Genomic DNA, 27,533 nt, shown 5'->3' on the forward strand with positions numbered 1-27,533 from the left:
GGGCAAATTCTTCAACAGGATAGCGTTCCTTCTCATACTTCAGCTTCCACATCAAGCAAAGAAGGTCAAGGTGCTTCAGGATTGGCCAGCCCAGTCACCAGACATGAACATTATTGAGCATATCTGGGGTAAGATGAAAGCGGAGGCATTAAAGATGAATCCAAAGAATCTTGATGAACTCTGGGAGTCCTGCAAGAAAACTTTCTTTGCCATTCCAAATGACTTTATTAATGAGTTCTCTTGATCATCATGATTCCACTGCCTTCTCTGCAGACTATCTACCATTGCGGAGTCCACAAGAGAGCTGCCTCCATCCTGAAAGACCCCACGCACCCACAACACAGAATATTCACACTCCTTCCCTCAGGGCAGTGATAGGAATGTTAGACGCATGGCTGCCAGACTCAAGAACTCTTCTTTTTCCTCATCAGCTATCAGACTTCTAAATGGATAGCCAGTGAACATAAGCTGTTTCCTTTTTTGCTCAATAGCACATTATATTCTTTGTCCCAGTTTGCACTATTAATGTGTGCAATTACACTCAATCTGTGCCAGCCAATTGCACTAGGCACTTTTTGCATACTAAACACAATTTTAAACAACTATTATACGTTGTTTACATCTGTTTACAATACTCCACATGAGCATATTTTATTTTGGTAAAATAAGTGTAATCTAGGGGCCTTTGCCTTTTTATAAGCCATTTCTGATACCAAATGATCAACTAAGTCAAGTTGTTATTTTTTGTTCCTAAAATTAGGCAAAAATAGGCGACAAGAATAGGCGACAAGACTTATGTCAGGAAGTGTACATCTTAAGTGACAGAATGGCATTCTTGTAGAAAACAAAAATCTGCATTAAAGCTCTTCAAGTACAAGAAAATAGTTTTCCTCTTAGTAATGTTGCATAACCCTCTTCAATTAAGAGAAACAAAAGATAAAGACATAGAACAAGAGTCATTCATTCATTCATTTTCCTTCAGCTTAGTCTCAAATACAGAGGTTGCCACAGCGGTTGCAGCATGTTTTACGCAGCGGATGCCCTTCCAGCCACAACACAGCATTGGGAAACCAAGAACAAGAGTCAACATGAAACAAATAAAAAATAAAATTAATAACCCAGAAGATTCCTATATAAAGACATAGTAAATCTTAGGCATATGCAGCAAATGTATCCCAATATGAGAAGAGCAATCCCTTTTTAACATATATATTGATTTCACTGTAAATTTGTAAAACAGAAAAAAATACCAGTCTCGGTCTCTTTCACCTCTTTAACCAGCTCTAAAACCAAGCCTACTGTAGCCTTTCTTTATCATTCTAAAGAGAGAAAATATGTATTGTTGTTTCAGTTTTGTTACAGTATTTTGTAAAATTATTAAATAAAACTACTAATAATGTTGGCTTAAACAATCTGCGAGTTTTGGGTGCACCTTGATGAACTGACTTTCAACTGTCGAAAACTGTGTTTTCCTATGGTTTTCCTCCGTAGTTTGTCCCTCTGTGAAACCCGTAGACATGTTGGAGGTCAGAGGGAGGTGTGTGTGTTACATCAAACCAGATAACGACAGCCGCTATATCTCCATCACATTGAGAAATCATATAAAGCTTTATTTTTAAAATATATTTATATATATTTTAAGTCAGGGTCTAGTCGTTTTGTTTGTTTATTATAAAAATGTTATTTAATGTAGTTAGTTGTGCATTGCTGTGAACGTCTATACATTTTTGAAAATTATTATTTGGTAAATGTGATCTGTCTTCAGAAGTGGAAAACATGCGAAAGGACGTGAGGATTTTGCTGGTTGGAGAACGTAAGTCTTTTGTTATTAACGGAATCCTTGTTTTTATGTAACAAAATGACCATTGACTAAAATAGTTGAGCCTTATATTAATCAACGTCTTTTTCTACTGTTTATCGATTAAATTGTTGCATTGTCCACACCACGTTAAATGATTACAACTGTCACTGCATTGTGATCTTTGTCCTGTTCTTTATTCTTGAAACGACAGCACATTGCATCCCGACTGAAAACAATTGGTTAGTTTTATACAATATGGTGAATGTATGTTATGCCTAACTTTAATTGTAAACCGGATTTACAGAATTAAGTGTTTAGTTATCGTGGGCCAATAAATATCAGCTTGATTGAATATGGAGACATTGAATAAAATCAGTTGCAGTACATTAAGAAATTTTTAAATGTTGTATTAACCGTTCATTCATTCATTTATTGGTTGATAAATAGTGCTAAAACACCAAAACAACACATCGTAGATCTGAATGAAATATTCTTTTTTTAAATGCTTTGTTCTTTAGTTAAATGTGCCCGCAACAAAATTTACACAAAAATGATTAATGGAAATCAAATTTATTAACCCATGGAGGTCTGGATTTGGAGTCACACTCATAGTTAAAGGAGAAAAACAGTATATACTGATCCAACTTTGATATAATCTCCTTAAAACAAGTCAAAATGAGGCTCATTAGTATGTGTGTGCCACGCCTATTACTGACCCACTGCCAGACCGGTCATGCTAGAGGATGTTGCAGGAAGCAGAACGCTATCCACAATGTCTCCAGACTGTCACATGTGCTCAGTGTGAGCCTTCTTTCATCTGTGAAGAGCACAGGGCACCAGTGGCGAATTTGCCAATCTTGGTGTTCTTTGGCAAATGGCAAACATCTTACATGGAGTGGGGCTGCGAAGCACAATCCTCACCTGTGGACGTCAGGCTCTCAGACCACCCTCATGGAGTCTGTGACTGTTTGAGCAGACATGTACATTTGTGGCCTGCTGGATATCATTTTGCTGGTCTCTGGCAGTCATTTTGCTTAGTTGTTGCCACCTTATGCCCTCCTCATCTCTTGATGTACTGGCCTATCTCCTGGTAGCGCCTCTATGCTCTGGGCACTACTCTGATAGACAAAGCAAACCTTCCTGCCAAAGCTCTCATTGATGTGCCATCCTGGAGGAGCTGCACTACCTGAGCCACTTGTGTGGGTTGTTTCATGCTACCGCTAGAATGAAAGCACCACCAGCATTCAAAAGTGCCCAAACATCAGCCAGAAAGCATAGGAACTAAGGAGTGATCTGTGGTCACCACCCACCTTATTGGGGGTGTCTTGCCTATAATTTCAGGCTGTTGTCTATTCTATTTGCACAATAGCATGTGAAATTGATTATCCATTCGTGTTGCTTCCTAAGTGGGCAGTTTGATTTCAAAGAAGTTGGATTGACTTGGAGTTCCATTGTGTTGCTTAAGTGTTTCCTTTGTTTTTTGTGCAGTGTATTTTAGTAAACTAGTGTAGAAGTTAATGGGCAACCAGCATTCCACACAATATATATATGTTTTTTTGGAAAACCACACAAGGTCATTTTTATTTTTGAATAAACAATCCCTTTTAAGGATTTCAGGGTTGATCAGGAGGTAACTTTAATCTCCTTTTTCCCATGTGAGACATGAGGCTGACATAAGGAAACATGAAATGCTTCTTTGCGAGAACATCAATAACTTTTTTACTGTGTGTGTTTGTGTGTGGACAGCTAAAGTTGGGAAAACATCCCTGATCATGTCACTTGTCAGTGAGGAGTTCCCAGCTGTGGTATGTATTATTATTATTATTATTATTATTAGAGCATCTGTAATAGTTCTATTATTTGCAATGGTGTCAGTTTGCTGTCAGTATGGATGTTTTTGTCACCATAGGTTCCTTATAGAGCTGAGGAGATCACTATACCAGCAGATGTCACACCAGAGAGAGTCCCCACTCATATAGTGGACTATTCAGGTATTTCAACAGCAGTTTGATTAAAGTGGTCCTCTAATACATTTAAATGGCTTTGGGGGGTTGTGAAGTGGTGATTTTTAGGCATCATAAATAAAAAATTGTTCTAAAATTTAGGGTTCTTTAGCTTGTATCAATAGCAGAACCCGCTTTGATAGTAAATCGAACCCTTTTCATAAGGTTCCATACAGAACCATGCTTTGAGTGTGCTATAGTTAACAATAATAATACCATATTTTCATATAAAATCATAAATATATTAGCATCCGTTCATCTTTATTTGATTCTTTATTTCTATTGGGTTTTTACAATGAAGTTTTAGTAAATTGAGACTGTTTCAGTCCAGTTTTTACATATGAAGTTCTGTTTAGTTCAGTTCAGTGTAATGTAAATGTCACTGCTGAAAAAAATAAAATGAAACAAAAATTAAATTAAACATCGTCTCATGTGTGGCCTTCTGTTGAAGAGGTCTGAGCGATTGGATTTATATCAATCTCAAATGCATTTCAGAGGGAATAACTGTGCTTTTTATTATCAGATTGCCATGCAAATTAATTTACCAGGTGTAAACAGCTCCTTTGGGTCAAACAGCAATTCACAATGCAGCGAAAGTTTGATAGGGAGATATATATTTCTTATTAACATTTTGTGTAAATTACAAATATATATATATATATATATATTATTATATATATATATATATATATATATATATATATATATATATATATATATATATATATATATTATTTTTTTTGTCTGTGCAAAATTTACTGAATTTACAAATAATGTTTTTAAAATTACTTTATTGAGAGGAGCTTACAATGTGTTTTTAAATGCACACAGAAGCTGAACAAACAGATGAACAGCTGTTTCAAGAAATATCAAAGGTAAGATGTGGATTCACAAATCACAACAGAATATTTTTTTTGTAATTCATCACAGAAATTATATCTTTCTCCTTTTTAGGCCAATGTAATATGCATAGTCTACTCTGTGAACAACCAGAAGTCTATTGAGAAGGTAAGAGAATTTCAAATTGATTTTTTAAAAATAATGAAAGAATAAAAATAGTTACTTGATCCATGACAATATGCAAGTGCAGTATTTTGCTTGTCTTTGTATAGACCATTTTAATGTGGTCATGTCATTGGCCCATGAACATTTCTTGCTTTTTTTAAAACCATTTCATAACTGTAAGTGCAATTCAATCATACCTTAATGTTTAAACAGCCATCATAACATTATTTATCAATATGTGGTTCTTTTTGGGTTCTCAGAAGCTATGGAATTTAGAAATGTAAAACAGGAAATGCATTGCAACCGTTGTTTTAGTTTACATCCCTCAAAATGGTTTATACATGTCACTTGTAAAAAAAACAAATGATTGAAAAAGATTGTCAGAGGTAATCTCTGTATTGGAGCCAGAGCTGCAGTTAGGTTGCCTGTCTTTTTTAAATGCTTGAGTTTTTTTAAAGTGATAAAGGCAGATTGGCATGCAGTTTTGTAAACACTCTGAAAGTTATTCCAATGAAAGTAAACCTTGACACTGAACTGAATGAAAAATACTTTTTTGCTGATCCTTGCTGCACTGTATTAATTGGTTGCACAGAGGAAAAACTACTAAAGTAGTAAAGAATGCCAAAGATGTAACAAATCAAGCAGAAGGGAGCCGATTACATTCAGTTTGTCAAAACAATACACCATTTTCTGCATGCCAAGTCCTTCTGTGATTGATTCACTGTGCTGCCCATGCTGTTGTTTACATCTGAATTTTTCCATAATCTCCATGTGGGTAAATGATCAAATCTGTACGCAAGTGGAAACACTATTGCTATGTGTTTTTTACAGTTTGTTTTTACAGTTTACAGTTTGTTGTTGTGAACAGGTCTTAAAATATATGTCTCTAGCTCTCATATTTTTAAAAACATAATTTCCTTGTCACAGGTCACAAGTCATTGGATTCCCCTGATAAATGAGAGGACAGACAAAGATAGCAGGTTGGCAGCTGGATGTATTTGTGGTTCAGTGTGCGGCATTTGTTCAAAAAATGTTACATGTTCCTTTTAATTACAATGAATTTTAACCATATGCAGTATCATGACCAAATATTTTCAATAGGAAAAACTTGTTGATTGTGCTTAAATTGTTAGTTCTTTTCATACTAAAAATGGACTATGCTTGCTTACCTTTAACTCCTTGATTTTATGTTTGTTTAAGGGTTCCTCTTATTCTTGTGGGGAATAAATCTGACCTAGTTGAGCACAGCAGTATGGAAACTGTCCTCCCCATCATGAACAAATACACAGAGATAGAGACATGTGTAGAGGTATGTTAAGCCATGCATAGTCACATCTTATTGGGAACATGTTTATGTGAAAACCCAGCAATGGTTAATGTACTTTCAGTGCTGGGTTGTGGCATCCACCACATAAAGCATATGCCAGAGTAATTGGCAACTCATTCTGCTGTGGCAACCTGAAGCCGAAGGAAAGTGAGTGAGTGAATAGCTACATGTCTTCTCACCTCTCCTTTAACCATTATATACAGTGCTCTCAGAAAGTACTCACAGCGCTTTACTTTATTGGAAATTGGAATAAATTAATTATTTTCCTCAAATTCTACAAAGAATACCCCATAATTATAATGTTGAGAGAAAAAATTACATATACATAAGTATTTGTAGCCTTTGCCATGAGAGGCAAGGCTCTTCAAAGTTGAGCTGAGGTGAATCCTGTTTCCAGTGGTTATCTTTGATTTTTTTTACAACTTGAGTCCACCTGTGATAAATTCAGTTAATTGAACATGATTTAAAAAAAAACAACACAGCATTCTATATAAGGTCCCACAGTTAACGGTGCACAATTTCACAGCGTAAACCTAGACATTAAGTCCAAAGAAAAGTGTATTTTCACGACGTCATCATAATAGAGAGCAGACTGTAAACACTACCACTGAAAATGATCTATTGTTGTGTTTTGCTCTGTACTGTACTGATCAGTTGGACTAGGAACAATTTTTTGGGGTATCAAAGACTGACTAAATATATAAAAAATCAAGTAAAATGAAGCCTATTAAATTTAATTTGTCAATATATTTCACCTATTGGGCGATGCAGTGGTGCAGTAGATAGTGCTGTTGCCTCACAGCAAGAAGGTTGCTGGGTCGCTGGTTTGAGCCTCTGTGTTTCTGTGTGGAGTTTGCATGTTCTTCCTGCATTTGAGTAGGTTTTCTCCGAGTGCTCCGGTTTCCCCCATAGTCCAAAGACGCGCGGTACTGGTGAATTGGGTAGGCTAAATTGTCCGTAGTGTATGAGCATGTGTGTGTGAATGAGTGTGTGTGAATGGATGTTTCCCAGAGATGGGTTGCGGCTGGAAGGGCATCCGCTGCGTAAAAAATGTGCTGGATAAGTCGGCGGTTTATTCCACTGTGGCGATCCCGGATTAATAATGGGACTAAGCCGACAAAAAAATGAATTAATGAATGAATTTTACCTTTTCTTAAACCTATTATTTGGACAGCATTAATAAGAAAAACACATCATTCAATAGTAGATTACCATGCAATGCAGAGCTGGTGTTTACATGTAAGTAGCTGTGGATGGCTGGGTAACTATAAAAACACTCAAATGCTGTAGACCTCTTAAGAAACGATTGTATTAAGGTACAGATCTGGGAAAGGTACAGAAGACTTTTTGAAGCATTGAAAGTCTCAGTGAGGAAAGGGACCCTCATCATCCATAAATGGAAGTAGTTTGGAGCCTATTCATAGCTATTAATTGAGCTGACATGCTAGCCAAACTGATTGATTGATGAAAGATGGCTAAGCTCAGGGAGGTGACTGTGATGGACCCAGTTGTCATTCTGATGCTCCAGCGTTTCTCTTGGAAGAAAGGAAAAACTACCTGGAGTATGACAATTGGCATCTGAAGGGCTCTCAGACCATGAGAAACAAACTTCTCTTGTCTGATGAATAAGGATTGGACTCTTTGTCTGAAGGAAACCAGGGGCTGATATTTATCTGTGGAAAGAACTGGGAAACTGTTCAGAATCAAGGAAAACATAAATGCAGCAATGTGTAGAGACATCCTTGATAAAAACTGATCCAAAGCATTCTAGACCTCAGACTCGGCCGATGATTCATCTTTCAACAGGACAACAAACCTAAGCACACAGTTAAGATAACAAGGAGTGACTACTGAAAATTTTTAAATGTCTTTAGTGGCCCAGCCAGAGTCCAGATTGAACCTGTTTGAACATCTCTAAAGAGATTTGAAAATGCACTACATTTCTGATTAAATCAATCATTCACAAAGCCTGCTCCCAACAATTTATAGGTACAGTACATCCAAAAGTATTCATAGCGCTTAACTTTTTTCCACATTTGGTTATGTTGCTGCCTTATTGCAAAATGGATTAAATTCATTTATTTCCTTAAAATTCTACACACAATACCCCATTATGACTATAAAAAAAGAAAAAATCACATGTACGTAAGTATTCACAGCCTTTGGTCATTACTTTGCTTTGGGTCATTGTCTTACTGAAGGATGAACCATCGCCCCAGTCTGTGTTCAAGAGCACTCTGAAGCAGGTTTTCATTCGGGGTGTCTCTGTACATTGCTGCATTCATCTTTCCCTCTATTCTGACTAGTCTTCCAGTTCATGCTGCTGAAAAACATAGGGATGGTATTAGCTTAGTGATGAGCGGTGCCTGTTTTTCTCCAAACATAACGCCTGGCGTTCACTCCAAAGATTCAATTTTAGTCTCATCAGGCCAGAGAATTTTGTTTCTTATCCTTCAGATGTCTTTTTCCAAATGGGGAGTGGCTTCCGTCTAGCCACTCTTCCATTCCAGCCTGATTGGTGGATTGCTGCACAGATGGTTGTCCTTCTGTAAGTTCTCTCTCCACAGAAGAACCCTAGAGCTCAGACAGAGTGACTATCGGGCTATTGATCACCTAACTGACTAAGGCCCTTCTCCGCCAGTCACTCAGCTTAGGTGGCCGGCCAGCTCTAGGAAGAGTCCTGGTGATTCTAAACATCTTCCACTTATGGATGATGGAGGCCACTGTGCTCATTGGAACTTTCAGAGCAGCAGAAATATTTCTGCGTCCTTCCCCAGCCTTGTACCTCAAGACAATCCTGTCTGAGGTCTAGATACAATTCCTTTGTCTTCACGCTTGGTTTGTGCTTTGACATGCACTGTCAACCCTGGCACTTAATATAGACAGGTGTATGTCTTTTCAAATCATGTCTAATCAACCGAATTTACCACAGGTGAACTCCAATTAAGATGCTGAAACATCTCAAGAATGATCAGTGGAAACCGAATGTACCTGAGCTCAATTCAGAGCTTCACAGCAAAGGTGCATAAGTGTTTATAAGTGAATACTTATGTACATTTAATTTTTCAGGTTTTTTATTTTTAATAAATTTGCAACAGTTAAAAAAAAAAGGTAATGTGTGTAGAATTTTAAGGAAATAAATTCATTTAATCCATTTTTGAATAAAGCTGTAACATAAAAAAATGTGGAAAGGTGAAACGCTATGAATACTTTCATAGGCACTGTATTTTGTAAGTGTTAACCTCTATCACCTCCAACACCAAAGTGGAGTCTGAACAGCTAGTTTAATTCTGAGACATACTAGAAAATAATGTTTGTTGTCAATTACATAAATATCTGAAGTCTCATTTATAAATATGGTGTATGCAAAAATGTGTGTACAGCGCTTCCTACAAAAAAGTTGTGAAAAAAAAACTTGGTGAGCGCAGATGTATTAAACTCTAAATAAACATATTTCACTTAAATATCAACTTAATTTAACCACTTTAAATAAGCCATAATGATTAACAAACAAATTTAAATTTATTCATATTATTACATTTATTTGTTCATATATTTCTTGGATGGTGTCTACACAAGTTTCAGAAATCAGACCCCTGGTCAATGTGAATATATAAACAGAGGAAGATATTAATTTATTACTAATAACATTTATGTTCACCTCTTTGTTTAACAAATATGAAACAAACAAGTATCTTGCCTTCCTAGAATATACTTGATAAATATTGTGCTTAACAACCACACAAAAACTCTAATAAATGAAACTAATGTTCTGTCCTGTTAACTGGAATGATGTTTGTCCTGATTGTCATTTGCAAGGCATTTAATCTTATTTGGAAATTTAAAATACTCCGATTTGAATCGCCTGTGTAAATCATTTGACTGTATAAAATTATAATTCAGTAATAATCATTTTCTTTTTGCTAATGCATTTAATATTAAATTATGTTCAATATTATATTTTGGATAATAGGATTTAAAATGTTTAAAATCTTTTTTTAATAGTGTTCAGCCAAGAATCTGAAGAACATTTCAGAGTTGTTTTACTATGCACAGAAGGCCGTCCTTCACCCTACAGGACCACTCTACTGCCCAGAGAAAAAAGAGGTCTCTTATTTCTGTTTATATATGAGAACATTTTATTAATCAATAATGCATGGGATACTTGTGTGTGGGTGTTTCCCAGCACTGGGAGATGCACTGTCATAGCTGGGATGCAGAAAGGACATCAGCTGGTAAAGCATACTGTATGGGAGAGTGATTGGTGATCTATTTTGTTATGGTGACCCCTGATGAACAAGGGAATAAACCAAAGAAAATTTTTCCCCTCCGCAGATGAGAACAGCCTGTGTTCTAGCGCTTACTCGAATCTTTAAGGTGTCAGATTCTGACAATGATGGAGTCCTAAACGATAATGAGCTGACCTTTTTTCAGGTGAGATAACTGCTGTATAGAATATATTCATTTTTTATTTAATGCACACAGTAGTATTTGTGTGTAATCCCCTTTAATTACAGGGTTATTGCATTATGTTCTAGCTAATTGTTTTCTTCTAACTTTTTTTTTTTTCTAACAGCTTAAGTTATTTAGACCCTTCTCTGCTCAAGAGTAACATTGTAATTAAATTGTTTACTGGTGTGAAAGAGTTTAACTGGCCTGTACGTTAAAATGGCAAACTTGGGTTTCTACTTGAGTAATCACTACTTGATGACCTCCTAAAACCCCAAATCAGAAAAAGTTGGGACAGTAAGTAAAACGCAAATAAAAGAAAGAAAGAAGTGATTTTTAAATTTATCTTGACTTGTATTTCAATACAATACAACAGCACATTATTTAATGCTTTCTTCATAAAAAAAACAAAAAAAACACACACATACACATATTCTAATTTAGGTTCTTGTAACACATTTCAAAAATAGTTGGAATAGTAAAGCATTTACCAATTTGTAATGTTGCCATTCCTTTTCACAACACTTAGGCGTTTAAGAACTAAATACACCAATGAACAATGAAGTGTTTCAGGTGTAATTTTGTCCCATTCCTTCTGCAAACAAGTCATTAGGTGGACAACCCGTGGGGTCTTTGTTGTCACATGTTGCACTTCAAAATGCGCTACACATTTTTTATTGGAGACAGGTCGGTGCTGCAGAAAAACCAGTCAAGTACCTGTATTCTTTTCCTCTGCCAGGACTTTGTAATGTGTGCAGAATGGGCGTCCATGGAAAAGAAGGCAGCATATTATGCTCCAAAATCTGTATGAACTTTTCAGCATTAATGGTGCCATCTCAGAAGAGCAAGTCATATTTGCCAAGCACACTGACACAACCCTATACCAAGACAGACCCTGGCTTTTGGACTTGTTGCTGGTAACAGTCTAAATGATCCTTTTCTTCTTTGAATCAGACCACACCGCATCCATTTCTCCCCAAAAATACCTGAAATACTGATTCATCTGATCACAGTACACATTTCCACTGTGTGATGTCCATCTCAGATGCTTCCGACCCCAGAGAAGTCGACGGCGCTTCTGGACACTGTAAACATAGAGCTTCCTTTCCTTTTTGTTTAAAATCATAATTAAAATCACCTGTTGACATTGCCTGTTTCAAATTACAGCAATCTTGAACTAGTTTACCTGATTACTTTAAATTACTTAAGTCCCAACTTTTTTTGGAATGTGTCGCAGGTCTGAATGACTGGAAGTTGACCAGACATGAACATGAAATATTTTATTTTCATATTGTCTGCAATGAAACCCAAGTCAAAGTAAATTTAGAAATCACTACTTTCTTTTTTTTATTTGTGTTTTCTGTACTGTCCCAACTTTTTCTGATTTAGGGTTGTATATATTTAATTTGACAATAAATGCCCAACATGGTAGTGTATTTTAGTATGTTATTAAACTATTATTTGTTGATGTTAGCTCAAACCTTGTATATCACAATTTCAAAACCACTGTCAAGCTTTAAAGGTGCAGTATGTAAGATTGACACCCACTGGTTGAACTAGGTGGACTGGTATTACAGTCCAAAGTCAAAAGACTTTTCCACCTGGCCCCTTCTCTTAATGGAAATTCTGGTTGCCAGATTGATGACACCAACAGGAGCGAGTTTGCCTGACTATAGAGTCTGCACTATATCCTAGCTACAAGCGATACACGATAAAATTAATATTTTCCATATTAAAAGTAGGTTTTGTCCTAATCATAACCTGAAGGTTCCATTTTAGTGATGGTTTCAATTTCTCAAAAATGAACAACAGCATAAACATCTATGACAATAATTACCTGGGGTACTGTTTATTTTTTCAGTGCTTAATGCTACAAATGTGAGTTTGAACCCCATTTTACATGATGTGTTGCCATATTAAAAAAAAGGAGCAGCTGATAGTTTACCTCAAATCTTGGAAATAAAATAAACACTAGCTCTAATTTAAACCGCGATTCCAATAAATATCAATTAAATATGTATTATTTAGTATATAAGTCTTACCATTTAGTTAGAGTGCACTATTCTTCTGAATGGCTAGTCTTTAAATGTTTCTCTCATGTTACATCTTGTGCAGAAGGCCAAATAGCTTATCGCTGGATTCTTGTGTGTTGCTTGTTGTTAGGACATGGTGGTAATTTAATGTCGTCAGCTGATGTTTACATATGTAATATTTAAATTTTTTGTAATTTAAAATCTACATCATATAGATTTATATAACTCTGAATCTGCATCTCATTTTGGAGTCTGCTGCTGCCTTCTAGAGGTCGCATTTTCATCCGTGGCCACATACATCTATGCAGCCTTCATGACTGAAATGAAATACAGTGGCAATTCAGGGTGCTAAAATATAATTGGGTAAACTGGCAGTGTGTGGGTTATCGAGACCAAAACAAAGACATACATTCTGACATGTAATGCACAATTTCAAAGGATAATAACTTGACTTTAGCATTGTTTTTCATATAAACAATTATGTTCTTAGCATCTTAGCATGTTTCCTAAGTATCTGCAAACATATTATGGTATTTTTATGCTTTACAAGAGTCAAAAACTTACACCTTTAATCATAACTTTAATGAAGGCATAGGTTCCCTACAAATAAAAATAAAATCACTAAATATTGAAAATAGGTATTGAACATGTCATGATTTTACTTGGTAAATATATTTCTAAAGGTGTTGTTGACATGAAATTGCCCCAGATTTTGCTAAAAATTACACATAAAACAAAACAATGCAAATTCTGAAATGTGGTGTAATAACAATAGAATGGCCTGTTGAGGACAGCCTCGATCCATCTCTGTGAGAATTTAAGAAACTGAGTCTAGGCCTGAGTGGAACTCACATTTCTCAGGCATGAAATAGAAATGGTTATTTAAAAGTCTTTAAAGGACCTTACTGACATACCTCTCATGTTCCTACACGGTGTCAGAAAAGATAAGTTTGTCTAGATATACATAAGTAGGGGCTGAGGAACTCTTGAGTTAGGCAGGTGAGATGACAAGACGGACCACAACTTGAAATAGAACTAAAGGACCAGTCAGAGTGTTCCCTGTATCATTTTGTTTTATTACGTATAATTTATTTTCTAGTTGCTAGTTAGTTTTGTTTTGTTTGTGTGCATGGATTACTTTTAAATCAAAAGCACCTTTAGAAATCGGTTTTCTTAGAAAAATGATGATGTATAATTGACACACCTCTTCAGAAATCATTTAAGTTTTAATTATTTAATCATTTACATACACCACTTGATTGGAAATCTTTTTTTAAAGTGACGGAAATTTCAGGTTTCAATAAAAGATACATTATATTAAAAAAACAAAATTCAGATAGATATGTATGTCATTGCCTGGTTCTTGTTTTTAGAAGACATGTTTCAACACACCATTAGCCCCACAGGCTCTGGAAGATGTAAAAAATGTTGTAAGAAAAAACATTTCAGATGGAGTGCATGACAACGGACTCACACTAAAAGGTAAGGCTGCATTTGTAAAGCTTCTAAAGAAATCTGCAGAAAGTAATATGTATGGCTTGAGATTTAAATTGGTTAAATAGTTTGTTTTGTTTGTCACAGGTTTCCTCTTCCTGCACACTCTCTTCATTCAGAGAGGAAGGCATGAGACCACATGGGCAGTGCTGCGGCGTTTTGGATATGATGATGATCTTGAACTGCATCAGGATTACCTGTTTCCCCCGTAAGAATAGCCCCTTTCAATCAGTCATTCTTCAATTATTAGTGTTCTATAGTAATGTGTTGAAGCACTGTTTTCACCTTAAGAGGTAAGCATAGGTTTAGCTTGACATTTGAGCTAGGAGGGGCAAGGCACACAACAAAGGTGAAATAAAAATAAGAATGCATCAAACATTTAATTTAATTTGAGTTATACTTTGTATTTTTGGTTTGCTTCTTTCTTTTTTTTTGGTACACCTTAAGTTTCAACTTTTGAGCTTGTTAACCTGTTTTGCAATCCCATTGCCCTGTCAATTACACCATAATCTAATAACCTATTAGGCTGTTCATCATTTTATTTATTTGTGGGGTACCCAAACTTTTTGCTATGAAGGGCCAAATACCAAACTTTTTGGGCCGAAGGTAAATATATCAAGCTGTATAAGAAAGTCATTTATTTCAAAATTAAATTAACGCATTTTATATTTATATACACTTTATAATTAACCTATTACAATAAAAACACAAGAGTTCCATTTATAACACAATGGAGTTTAATGGTGAATACACTAGTCAAGCTGCACCTGCCTTTGCCTTGTTTTGTGTGGTAGAGTTGTGGTGTATCGGTTGAACAACAGGATGTTCATAAAAAAATGATAATAATTTACAACATATAATTGCAACATTTTATCAAAGTTAGTTTTTTGAAGCTTAAAATAAAACAAACAAATGAAAGGTTACATTAAATTAGACATGCCAATGTGTATTAAATGCATACCTGCCAACATTTCTCTCCAAAATACCATTGAGACCCGGGTTAGTAACTGTACTGTGGTGTTAGTAACTGTACTTTTGACCGGGTTTCGGGCAGATCAAATAAGTACTATACCAAAGTTAGCGACCCAGGGCTGAAGACCGAGCCGGAGTAAATTAATGGAAGATTTTCAGGAGAAATAACAAAACAGAAGGGTGGCAGGAGATGGGCCTGAAATATGGGAGACTTCTGGGAAAAACAGGATTGTTGGCAGGTATAATTAAATGTACTAACCCCAACCCTCCCCAAAATTCTCCCTTTCTTCTCTGATGGGGTGACTGGCCAAATTTACCTGCAGGCCCTAGTTTGGGCATCTTTGCTTTTAAAGTGGTAAGACAGTGGTTTTGTGTTATTAACATTTTCATGATAACTATAAGCTTAAAGGAAGAGCAAACTGTAGAATAGATGCATTTAGGCATGTTTCATTCAAATGTAAACATGACTAATGGTAGTGACTGTGCACTTGTCTACCCATCATCAACTGTATTTGACACTTTAAAGTGTCTTCTGAGGAGTTTAGCCTATTTGTAAATGTGCCAACAACATATTTAGAGCCTAATTTTATCTGTAAGCACTTTTGTGAGATACAAAATGTTTTGTATTTTATTTTCTACTTTTCTTGGCAAAGTGCAATTACAGCACACATTTGACAACATATTTCTAATCTGTAAGACAATTGCTAGCTTTAGCCACTTTTGCTGTGTAATTGGCACATTGATGATTAGATAACAATCCACGTGCTACTTCTCGAGGTGAAGTTGGAGCACGGGTAGTTGGAATAGGTCCATCTTTTAATCTAAAATTCTTTGCAAATCCTGCCTTGTTTGTTGTGTCTAAAACAATATGTGTGGGTGGGAATAACCATTTTGCGGTCACTTTTCTACTTTACGCCACATTTTGCCTCATGATCACTTGACTTTAAGATCCTGGTTTAACTTTAGGAAATGTTTTTTTAAAAAGTACTTCACGTGCTTATGCCACTCTATTATGGATGTGTACATACTAAACTTACACACATTCCTGTACAAATAGCTTTCAAAAGTTGTCTAATAGGTGGCTTTTAAGATTAGTTCTGTTGATTTACCTTGTCTGAAGAGACTTCAGTAAGTTTTTTTTTTTTTTTTTGGTATACTGTAGTTTTACATTCCTTATAAATAACCATTTGATGCACACAGTATAGCACACAGAAAATGTATAGCATCAGATTATACATTTTATTAATTGTCCACAGTGTTGTTGTACATTATGTATATGGAGAGTTCAGATGCAAAAACCTCTTTGTGCCATCTTATATGAATATTTTTCTCAACCTGTTTTGTTTATGTTGAGTTATTTCACTTAATAGACCATAAAAAGGGCTTAATCTATACCATAAAAGTGAAATTACTGAACTTACACACAGGAACCTGATAAAAGTGCTCATTTTAGAAGAAAATTTCAGATAGTGTTTAGAGGTTTTTGCATTTGAATGATTCCATGTTTAAGGGGTAGAATGTTTAATATATATATATATATATATATATATATATATATATATATATATATATATATATATATATATATATATATATATATATATATATATGTGTGTGTGTGTGTATGTATGTATGTATGTATGTATATATATATATATATATATATATATATATATATATATATATATATATATATATATGTATGTATATATGTATGTGTGTGTATGTATGTATATATATATATATATATATATATATATATATATATATATATATATATATATATATATATATATATATATATATATATATATATGTATATGTGTATATATATATATATATATATATATATATATATATATATATATATATATATATATATATATATATATATATCTTAATGTGTTTATACTTTTTCCTCAGAGTAAGTAAATCGCTTTAACCCACAACCTTCTTAATCTGCATTGTGTATATATACAAGAGATTTCAGAAATGCAACTGAACCATCTAATCCACTAATCTTGCAGTTATTGATATCGGACTCTTTGTTTTATGTGCAGGTTAAAAATACCCCCAGACTCCACCACAGAGCTCAATCACGATGCTTATCTGTTTCTCCAGAGTGTCTTTGACAAACATGATAAGGTAAAAGTGAAGACACCACTGACAAAATGTTGATCATAATCTATTTAGACAAGCATGAAAAGTAAAATGATCAATCTATTTTTTTAATCTTACTATAATATTTCTTAATTAGTCATGTTTGATTACTGAAGACATCAGTTGCTGTTTTCTTACTGAAGCTCATTTGTATCTGTCGTAGGACAGAGATGGTTCTTTGTCTCCTGGAGAGCTTATTGACCTGTTTGATGTTTTCCCTTACGTTCCCTGGGGACTGGATGTGAACAGTACGGTCTGCACTAATGACCAGGGCTGGATCACATACCAAGGCTATCTCTCTCAGTGGACGTGTGTATCAAACATGCCATGTGTCTCAGTTCAAGAATTAGTCATTCTTATTGATCTCATTGTGTGTTTTCTAACAGTTTGCTAAATTGCACACACATATACATTTTTTGAGTGGACTGCTGCTCTTTGTTCATTACTGCTGGGAGGATTTGAAAGGATTCAACCTTTTATCAGTTGTCACTCTTGTGTTTGCAGGTTAACGACTTACCTGGATGTTCAGCGATGTCTGGAGTATCTCGGTTACCTAGGCTACTCTATTATTGCTGAGCAGGAGTCTCAGGCTTCTGCCATAACAGGCAAGCTGAAGCGCATCCATTTTTTTATGCAACTTGCCAGAAAAATGTTAGATTTAATCATTTCACAATAATGGGCTCCCCCCTTGGCTTATTTAAATGTTTTCCACATTTGTTTTTTGAAATTCTATTAAAAAGAGTCAGTAATTACATGGTCCGTTATATTTGGGTTTTTGTAATTGTTAGGTTAAATTGCAGATGCAGATATTAAAAGGCAGCCCGAATGCATGTTTTATATTTCAGATTTAATTGATTATGGTTTATTCATTGTTTTAAAATTCACTGATAACCTTTTGCAGTAAGTTAACCAGATAAAGTGGTCATATGATGGTATTATTAAATAATGGTTTACTAACAAAAGGCCCTATCATACACCTGGCGCAATAAGGTGCAAGATGTGTTTGCTCCGACGTGTTGCTATTTTCACACCAGCACAACAGTAATTTTCTCGTTTTCAACCACGTTTTTTAAAAAACAAATCCATTTGCGCCACTTTGTGGACTCATGGGTGTTCCGGTCTAGAAAAGAGGTATGTCAAGGCACATTGTTGGCAGTATATTGAGAAACTAAAATAGACTGTTCAATAGACCAGCTTAAGGGACTAAAGACCAGCGCAGAGCGTGTTAGTTGTGCGCCTCAGGTTTTAGACTTTATGTGTGTTTGGATATAACTTGGATGTTTTTAAAACTGAATTTAGAAATAGTTTTGTAACTAACCTAATCGCTAATGGATGTCTTCAACGGAGTGCGTACGACACTTTCTTTCTCTCATTCCTGGATAAGGAAAAAGTGAAAGTAAAGGTGAACGTAATTTTATATCCCCGCTGTTTTATACTGTTTTTCTAGCTAGTGAAGCATTCAGGTTTTCAACTTACAAAGTCTGCCATGTAAATAGCAAATGCGCCATGGAACTGGCTCCTAAAGGGAATGGGAAATGAGACTCTGATTGGTTTATTCTCAAAACATAACTCATTAAAAGAATAAGCTCAACCCTGTTAGACCATGCGCCACAGTGCGAACCATATTTTCCCATCCTTAAAATAGCAAAACTGGATTCTGACACGCCCTTAATGCTTTTGCACCATGCACTTTGGACTTTGTGCCTAGATTGTTAAAATAGAGCCCAATGTGTTATGGTTTTTACACATGTTTAATTGTGTTATTTAATAGCATTCATCAAAGGTGCTGTATGTAAGTTTTTGATTGTTCTAAAGCATAAAAATACCATAATTTGTTTGCAGATATTAAAGAAACATACTAAGTGAATATACTTGTTTATATGAAAAACAATGTTAAAGTCAGTTTTTCTCCTTTGAAAATGTCAGTTACATGTCGGAACGGCTGTCTTCATTTTGGTTCTTTTGATTCGTTCACTGCCACTTTAATATATTTCAACACAGCTGATGGCTTTCATGGAAAACAGCGTATTTGATTCATTTAGTCAGGAAAACTCTAAAAGCATGTGCCAGTGACCGAAAATGCAACCTTATTAATTAGCAAATAATTTTAATATTAATATTTAACAATAATATTACAAATGTAAACATTAAGGGAGCAGGTTACATTGTAGCCCCGTCTCGTAAACACGCAAGACAAGATTTGCAGTGACAAGCAATTTGGCTGTTTGCAGCAGATGAAACACAACAGAAATTTAAATACAGCCACTCAGAAGCGCAGATTACTACACTGCACTCAAGCGACATGGTAGCATTTACAATCTAATTAAAACATCGGGATCTGAGGTGAACTATCTGCTGCTGCTTTCAACGCAAAATGGCATTCAAACTCGAATTGTTAGCATTTAACACTGAATAATGCACATGAGGTGTACCTGAGGTGATCATAGTTCATCCTGTTGTTCACCTGTGAGAAATAGAAGCCATTTCTAAAGTAGAAGTTTCATGTGTTGGATAGGACAAAAAACTCCTTTTAGTAAGGAAAATATTTCCTCTTATCGTGTGTTGTTGCTTTTAGTTAGAAAACGGTTTAAATCAGCCTTGACAGTCAGGCACACTCGCATCAATCTGGCAACCTGCACTTTCGTGGACTGGTCAGAGGAGGACCAGTGTTTTGATGTGTTTTGATCCAGAAGTGCAATACCAAGTTCAAACACTCAGTGTCAAACTTACAAACAGCACCTTTAACTACAAGTAGTTTTTATGCTAGCTATTTTAGTTCTGTTGACAAATGGAACCTTGCTGTAAAGTGTTACTAATTCCTAATGTAACCTAAATGTGTTTGCACATGATAGTGACCCGTGATAAGAAGCTTGACCTACAGAAGAAACAGACACAACGGAATGTTTTTCGCTGTCATGTGTTTGGAATAACTGGAAGTGGCAAAACTGGCTTCCTGCAGGGCTTCCTTGGCAGAAATCTTGTGGTCAGTTAACAAGAAAAAAACACCTAACTACACACTTAACACAAAGCCACAAACCAAAAAAACAGCTTAACTTCAAATAAGCACCCTATGTGTTAATTGTAACTTTTAAATTAGTCGTTTGTTTAAAATGAAAAGTTTAACTTGTAAAATCGTCACCTTAGAATTATAAGGTTCTATCTGACATTTTTGTCAAAACTGAGTTATTGACATATTCTTATTAAATGACAACTTATTTAAATAATGGGATGTTTTTTTTATAAGTTGTTTACATTTTAAGACTTTTAATTAAAAAAAATTGTTTTACACACATACTGTTTGCTATATGGAATGCAAAAACTTTAAAGCTCAATATCTCAAAATCATTGAGAATGCAGATAGAAACTTATTATTCCAAGGTGACGAAATGTACCTTTTTTATGTTTTACATTATGTATGTAATTGAATTTTGGTTTAAATATATACCACTGCCCTTGTTTAATTTGTGTTCATTCATAGTAAATTAATGTAAAGCTTGAGCCATTCAAAATGTACTAGTATACAGAATTCTGTTTATGAGCTCTTGCGCAGTGATCAATTTTGTCAAAGCCTGCTTATCTCTGCTAGTTCTGATGATATCTATGCAGTCATCATGACTTCTGTTTCTTTAAGCTGTTGCTGTTTGTTTCTCACAGCATCAAAGGGCCATAAGAGAGGAACATAAATCATACTACGCAATCAGCACTGCGCATGTTTACGGACAGGAGAAGTACTTGTTGGTAAATAGTTTTGTGTCTTACAGGATCTTACGCATTACAGATAGTTTGTTTTTTCAGTGTAAGGAACCATTATTTAGTTAAATATTGCAGTTTTTCAAGCATGTGTTTAAGCCACATGAAGAGTTCAGCAAAATCACCACTGTTTGGTAATCGTCATTATTCTTTGTTTCATTGAAAGCAAACCGAATTTTAAAACTTATTGTTTTTCCTTCAGCTCCATAAAGTCTTCCCAGATTTTGATTTCTTGTCTGAGATGGAACTTACATGTGACGTTGCGTGTCTGATCTATGATGTCAGCAACCCCTGTTCTTTTGAGTACTGTGCACAAATCTTTAAGGTTTGCCTAATATTATATTGTTCACAAGACATAGCGTCACTAGACATGCTGTGTTCTACATAAATTGTGATATTTACTTTGTTTTGTTGTAGCATTCTGACATGTATGTTTGCTTTGGTTTATTTACCAGCAATACTTCATGGACAGTAAGACTCCATGTATGTTGATTGCTGCAAAGTCAGACCTGCCAGAGACAAAGCAGCAATACGGTATGACTCCACTTGAGTTCTGCCGCAAGCACAAGATGCCACCGCCTCAGTCTTATACCTGTAACACTGCTGGAGCTCCCAGCAAAGACATCTTCATCAAACTTGCCACCATGGCTGTGTACCCGTAAGTGTGCTTTTATTATTTACAATTCAAGTATTTAAACTCTGTTTTGATAGATTTGAAAGACCACTGTTTAATTTGTCATCTCTCTTTGGGTTATTTCCATGACATTAAAGCTAGCACATGGTTAGTTTGTTCACTCAGGCTAAAAATGATGTCAGAAACCCCTTCTAAAAAGTCAGATGACTGTTTTTTGTTCTTCATTTCAAAATCACACTGTAAAAAAACATAAACAATAACATTTAGGGGAGTCTGTGAAATCCATGTGATATTTTTCTTTCCCTATTTTTGTCCCTGATTGTGTAAGAAAGAGACAAGCATAAGAGAGAGACAAGCATCTATCTATCTATCTATCTATCTATCTATCTATCTATCTATCTATCTATCTATCTATCTATCTATCTATCTATCTATCTATCTATCTATCTATCTATCTATCTATCTATCTATCTATCTATCTATCTATCTATCTATCTATCTATCTATCTATCTATCTATCTATCTATCTATCTACACACACACACACACACACACACACACAGCAGTTATTTACAATGTAATATATATATATATATATATATATATATATATATATATATATATATATATATATATATATATATATATATATATATATTTTTTTTTTTTTTTTTTTTTTACAATTAATTTTTTACATTTACTGAACAGAAAAAAAAAACATGAAAAAATGTCCCCCAAACCTTTGATTGGTAGAGTGTATATATACAAGATGTGCTTCAACTACAGCTTTAATTTGAGGGTATTTACATCCAAATCAGGTGAACGCTGTAGGAGTTACAACAGGTTGCATATGTCCCTCTCACTTGTTAAGGGTCCGAAAGCAATTGGACAATTGGCTTTTAAGCTGTTCCATGGCCAGGTGTGTGTTATACCCTTATTATCCCATTTACAATAAGCAAATGAAAGGTCCAGAGTTCATTTCAAGTACGCTATTTGCATTTGAAATCTGTTACTGTCAACTCTCAAGATGAGACCCAAAGAGCTTTCACTATCAGTCAAGCAAGCCGTCATCAGGCTGAAAAAAAACAAAACAAACTCATCAGAGCGATAGCAAAAACATTGGATGGGGCCAAAACAACAGTTTGGGACATTCTTAAAAACAGCAAAAGACCCGGAAGACCACAGAAACAACTGTGGTGGACGACTGAAGAATTCTTCCCTTGGTGAAGAAAACCCCCTTTACAGCGGTTGGCCAGATAAAAAAAACACTCTCCAGGAGGTAAATGTATGCATGTCAGAGTCAACAATCAAGAGATAACAACACCAGAGTGAATAGAGACGTTTCAACACAAAATGCAAACCACTGGTGAGCCTCAAAAACAGGAAGGCCAGATTAGAGTTCTAAAAAAGCCTTCATAGGTCTGTAACAAGATCCTAAGGACAGATGAGACCAAGTTCAACTTGTACCAGAGTGATAGGAAGAGAAGAGTATGGAGAAGGAAAGGAACTGCTCATGATCCTAAGCAGTGATGCATGGTGGCAGTAAAGACATGGCGTGGGCATGTATGGCTGGCAATGGAAGTGGTTCTTTTGTATTTATTGGTGATGTGACTGCTGACAAAAGGAGCAGGATGAATTCTGAAGTGTTTCAGGCAATATTTTCTGCTCATATTAAGCCAAATACTTCAGAACTTATTGGACGGTGCTTCAAAGTGCAGATGGATTATGATCCAAAAGCAACCAGAGTTTTTGAAGGGAAAGAAGTGGAATCTTATGCAATGGCCAAGTCAATCACCTGATAATCAGAATCAGATTGAGCATGTATTTTACTTGCTGAAGACAAAACTGAAGAGAAAATGCCCTGAGAACAAGCAGGAAATGAAGACAGTTGATCTAGAGGCCTTGCAGGGCACCATCAGAAGTGAAACCCAGCGTCTGGTGATGTCTATGTGTTCCAGACTTCAGGCTGTAATTAAATCAAGTATTAAAAAGAGAAAGTTTGATTTATGATTACTTTTCTGTCCAATTTCTTTTGGACCCTTAACAAGTGGGAGGCACATTTGCAAACTGTTGCAATTCCTACACCGTTCACCTGATTTTGATGTGAATACCCTCAAATTTAAGCTGACAGTCTGCAGATAAAGCACATCTTTGTTTCATTTCATTTTCATTGTGTTAATATATTGAGCCAAAAATGTGTGTGTGTGTGTGTGTGTGTGTGTGTGTGAGTGTGTGCGTGCGTGCGTGCGTGCGTGCGTGCGTGCGTGCGTGCGTGCATGCGCGCGCGCCTGCGTGCGCGCCTGCGTGTGTGTTTTCGTTTTTTTTTTTTCATACATATATTGTTTCACACCTATTGTTATAGTTGGGTTTATTCCACCGGACTGTAACTGTCAAGTAAGTCAGACATGTCAGTATAATAGAGATATTAAAGAGCTTTGGCATAAAATTACCCGTTCAAAACTGGGGAAAATCTAAATGTAAAGTTTGTGAATCTATCAAGCTATCAAACATGGAAGAGGAAGCACTTCATGGCCACATTAATTAAGTACTTCAGATTTGTTTTTATAATTGGAGGTAAATTTTACCATTGCTGTTCTAATAGTGGCTATTAAAGTCATGCTAAATTATATTCAGCCAAACCATTTTAATATATTTTTATTTTTACAATAATAAATTGTAATTTGATATTTGACTTAAAGTGGGAACCCTGAGAAAAGAAACACATCAGAGGATGCTACATCTGTTATTGATTTGCATTTGCATACATAAATGCATTTGATTCTTTTGCTTATAATGTTTTGGTTGACACTGTTTACTTAAATACACTTTACATAAAATACTTTAATTTTTTGTTTTAAAGAAAAGACTAATTTCTGACATTTGCATGTGTGTTGGCAGCCATGCACGTCTGCGCTGTATGTGTACCTGTAATAGGTGCACCTTCTGTCTGTGCCAGAACTTCCTCAACTCTGAGCTTGTGCAGACGGTTCGGACCAAACTCTACACTGTCATCCTTAGCAGGTTCTATCTTGACCCTACATCTGACATTCGCATGTCTCTTCTTTATTGATCTTTATTCATTCTTTTTCCCCTCTTTATTTACTTGATTGCTGTAATGCTGGTTTGCTTTAGTATTCTTTATTTGCAGCTTTATTAGTTTATTCAATATTCAGTTCTGTTCCAAAAATAGCAGTACAACATCAGTAACCACTGAAATTAGCAACAGTGACATTATTGCAATTGATTTTCCTGCAATTGTTGTGGTGTCAAAGGACAATCAGCACACATGACACAACAGTTGGCTGTGTTGTTTTTCCTAGTAATAAGTTAATGCATCAAAAGAGGTGTGATCTAAATAATAGCTGCATGGAGATTAATGAGAATTAATTCATTCTGTCATAGACAGAAAGTCAGTTTCTGAATTGTGGCATACAGTAAGTTATTGCAAACGTTCAAAATAATAGTATGATCTAATTAAAAAACTGATAAAACCTATAAACACAGTGCAATCGATTATAGGATGCTGATCTAAAATGACCTCAAATGCTTTAAACTAAAAAAAAAATGAAACGAACAGAAGAAAACAAGCAAATTGCAGTTAAAATGGATGTGAAGAGTACAAACAGCAAACATGCAGGAAAACCATACCTCTCAAAGATATTAACTATCATATGAAATTACAGTTACAGTCAAAAATGTTTGAAGCTGAGCTGTTGACAAGGAACCCCTATGAAGTACATACACAGACACACACAAAATAAACTGTACAGAATGAGCTGAAAATGCTACGAAACACATTGATGGGCCAAAGACAAACGTGGACTGATCAGAGTAGATATGTTCTTTACAAATCTACTGGTCATTGACAGTCTCCAGGTACCAAACTCAAGCCTCATCTGTGAGGCATAGAATCTCTTAATATTTTGATTTAGAATTGAATGTGTGATGATCCACTTTGTTTGAAACAGGGGAATAAAAGGTATTTCACAGCTTTTTGTAAGGCACTACTATGTTTTTTGGACCAAACATGGAATAAAAACTTCCCTAAAGTATTACCTTACATATCCTCTCAGGAAACACCCCAAAGGAAAAAGTCCCTGTGCTATTTAAGTAGATGAGTAAAATCCTTTGTTGAAATTAAAAATCTGAGGACTTTCACGCCGGGGGAGCCCAGCTACTCATGCATCACACAAACATGCAAGCATGCATAGACACTTGCGTTGTTGTTTTTTTTGGACATGATAATTATTATATATTTTAGCCTTAGAAGAGCCATGGGTTAAAATGAACCTATATGGCAGATTTTCAATATCCAAGTCTCTGACAAAACTCCCTATTGTTAAAAAAAAGTGTTTGGATAAAAGCAGATTGGAGATGGCATTTATGGATTCCAAAGCCGCTACAAGTGCACAAGTGATGGTGAGATTGATTGTGGGGAGACAGGGGTCAGCTCAGCATTATACTTGATTGCTTGAAATAATCATTTGATTATTCTAGACAGAAGGGATGTCATTATTTATGTATACATGTACACATGAAAACACAAACTCGGCTCTTGAGGCTGTAGCACAGACTGGGACATGAATGTGAATTTGAGGTTGACTGACTGATCTGGGTTCGATTCTACCAGCTTTGTGTATATATATACACACACTTGTATTGTATTGCGTTCTAACTTGCAGCTTTTGACATGCAGAAATGTAAGTTCCACACGCTTAAAGTTGCAACACATTGAACCAACTTATTACCCATTTCTTGTCTGTTTCCTTTTCTGAAGCCTTTGTTCTCCTTGTGTTATTGCCATTTTTTGCCACTGACATTGTCATCTTCTTTCATCTTGGATTTGCTCTCATAGCATATTTAACAACACTGTTTGTGTATGTACCTACAGTATGTCCTCATTCTTTCCTGTTGTTTGCTTGGTCCATTTCTTCTGTTAATATGCACATATCGTAACTACATGTCAAAGAACTTAGAATAGGTTGCTCTTAATTTGCATGCAAGTCATTTGGAGTCTCTCGGGAGATCTTTAAAATCAAATGTTTGCAGATACTTGGTCTATTAATAATCTAATGACTGGTAGTAAATTTAGTTTCAGTGTCTCTGTGTAAACTCAAAGATGGTGCCATCTCATTGTTCCCTAAACACTTGTACACCATTTACTGTTACATTAATTCAGCTTTTCAACCCTTCTTCATTTGATTTTCTTTTTCAGGCATATTATCCATGCTGAGCTGAAAAACTCTTCACTTTGGCTCAAAGCGAGCGTTGGAGCCACAATTTGTGCTGTGCTTGGCTTTGCCATATACAGAACCCTCCTCAGAAACCGATGAGCACAGTAAAAATGACTTTACTGACATCCTGTCGGCTCATTTGCTGAGTGAACTGGTAGAAATGGGAATATTACATTTGTCAAAAGATGCATTAAGCTGTTATATATCTACTTCATTATTGTAGTGTTTACATTCCCAAGTCTTGAGATTCTATGAGACTGAAAGCTAGCATGCTTTTATGATACAAATATGATCCAAGCAAACTGTAAATATGTAAATGAAAGATATTTATTGTTACCATGCGAGTAAAAACTGTCATATCTAAAGCAAATAAATGCAGCTCTTTGCCCTCACCTTTGTCTTAAATTGTCATACAGCTTGTTAATCTGTGCTCAACCGTTTTTACTTGATTTTTTTTTACATCAAAACCAAGTGTTAGACAGGAAACCATGTAAATGTGAAACTGCAGACACAATGTTCAAGACTTTATTTGCATGATTTACTGTTTTACATAAGATCTGAACAGATCAATGATTTAAACATATCAACTGGATTTTTTTTCATTGTCATTTCCACCTTTTTAATAAACTAGTTCTACACAAATACATTTTGTCAGATGCCAACTATTTACT

General features: G+C 35.3%; 1 protein-coding gene across 7 annotated transcripts; it reads left to right on the top strand.

The window, feature by feature from the left end:
• The first annotated feature begins 1,511 nt into the window (after positions 1-1,511).
• On the top strand, positions 1,512-27,504 carry rhot1b (ras homolog family member T1). 7 transcript variants are annotated; one of them, XM_073953063.1, is made up of 21 exons: positions 1,512-1,537; positions 1,766-1,813; positions 3,548-3,606; positions 3,711-3,792; positions 4,636-4,679; positions 4,759-4,812; positions 5,737-5,789; positions 6,010-6,118; positions 10,142-10,243; positions 10,472-10,570; positions 13,992-14,100; positions 14,200-14,320; positions 17,145-17,229; positions 17,408-17,553; positions 17,749-17,849; positions 20,097-20,227; positions 20,899-20,982; positions 21,197-21,319; positions 21,450-21,652; positions 24,527-24,649; positions 26,844-27,504. In XM_073953063.1, exons 2-21 carry the CDS (start codon positions 1,777-1,779, stop codon positions 26,959-26,961), a joined length of 1,983 nt encoding a protein of 660 aa, XP_073809164.1. In that variant the 5' UTR covers positions 1,512-1,537; positions 1,766-1,776; the 3' UTR covers positions 26,962-27,504.
• The last annotated feature ends 29 nt before the right edge of the window (positions 27,505-27,533 follow it).

The sequence above is a fragment of the Danio rerio genome, chromosome 6, assembly GCF_049306965.1.
Source record: "Danio rerio strain Tuebingen ecotype United States chromosome 6, GRCz12tu, whole genome shotgun sequence".
NCBI lineage: Eukaryota > Metazoa > Chordata > Actinopteri > Cypriniformes > Danionidae > Danio > Danio rerio.

Bases quoted from the DNA above. Each gene is read 5' to 3' on its own strand.
- rhot1b (XM_073953063.1), top strand. From the start codon at position 1,777: ATGCGAAAGGACGTGAGGATTTTGCTGGTTGGAGAAC. The intron at 3,607-3,710 runs GTATGTATTATT...TTGTCACCATAG, and splicing joins GTGAGGAGTTCCCAGCTGTG to GTTCCTTATAGAGCTGAGGA. The intron at 14,321-17,144 runs GTAAGAATAGCC...TTTTATGTGCAG, and splicing joins CAGGATTACCTGTTTCCCCC to GTTAAAAATACCCCCAGACT.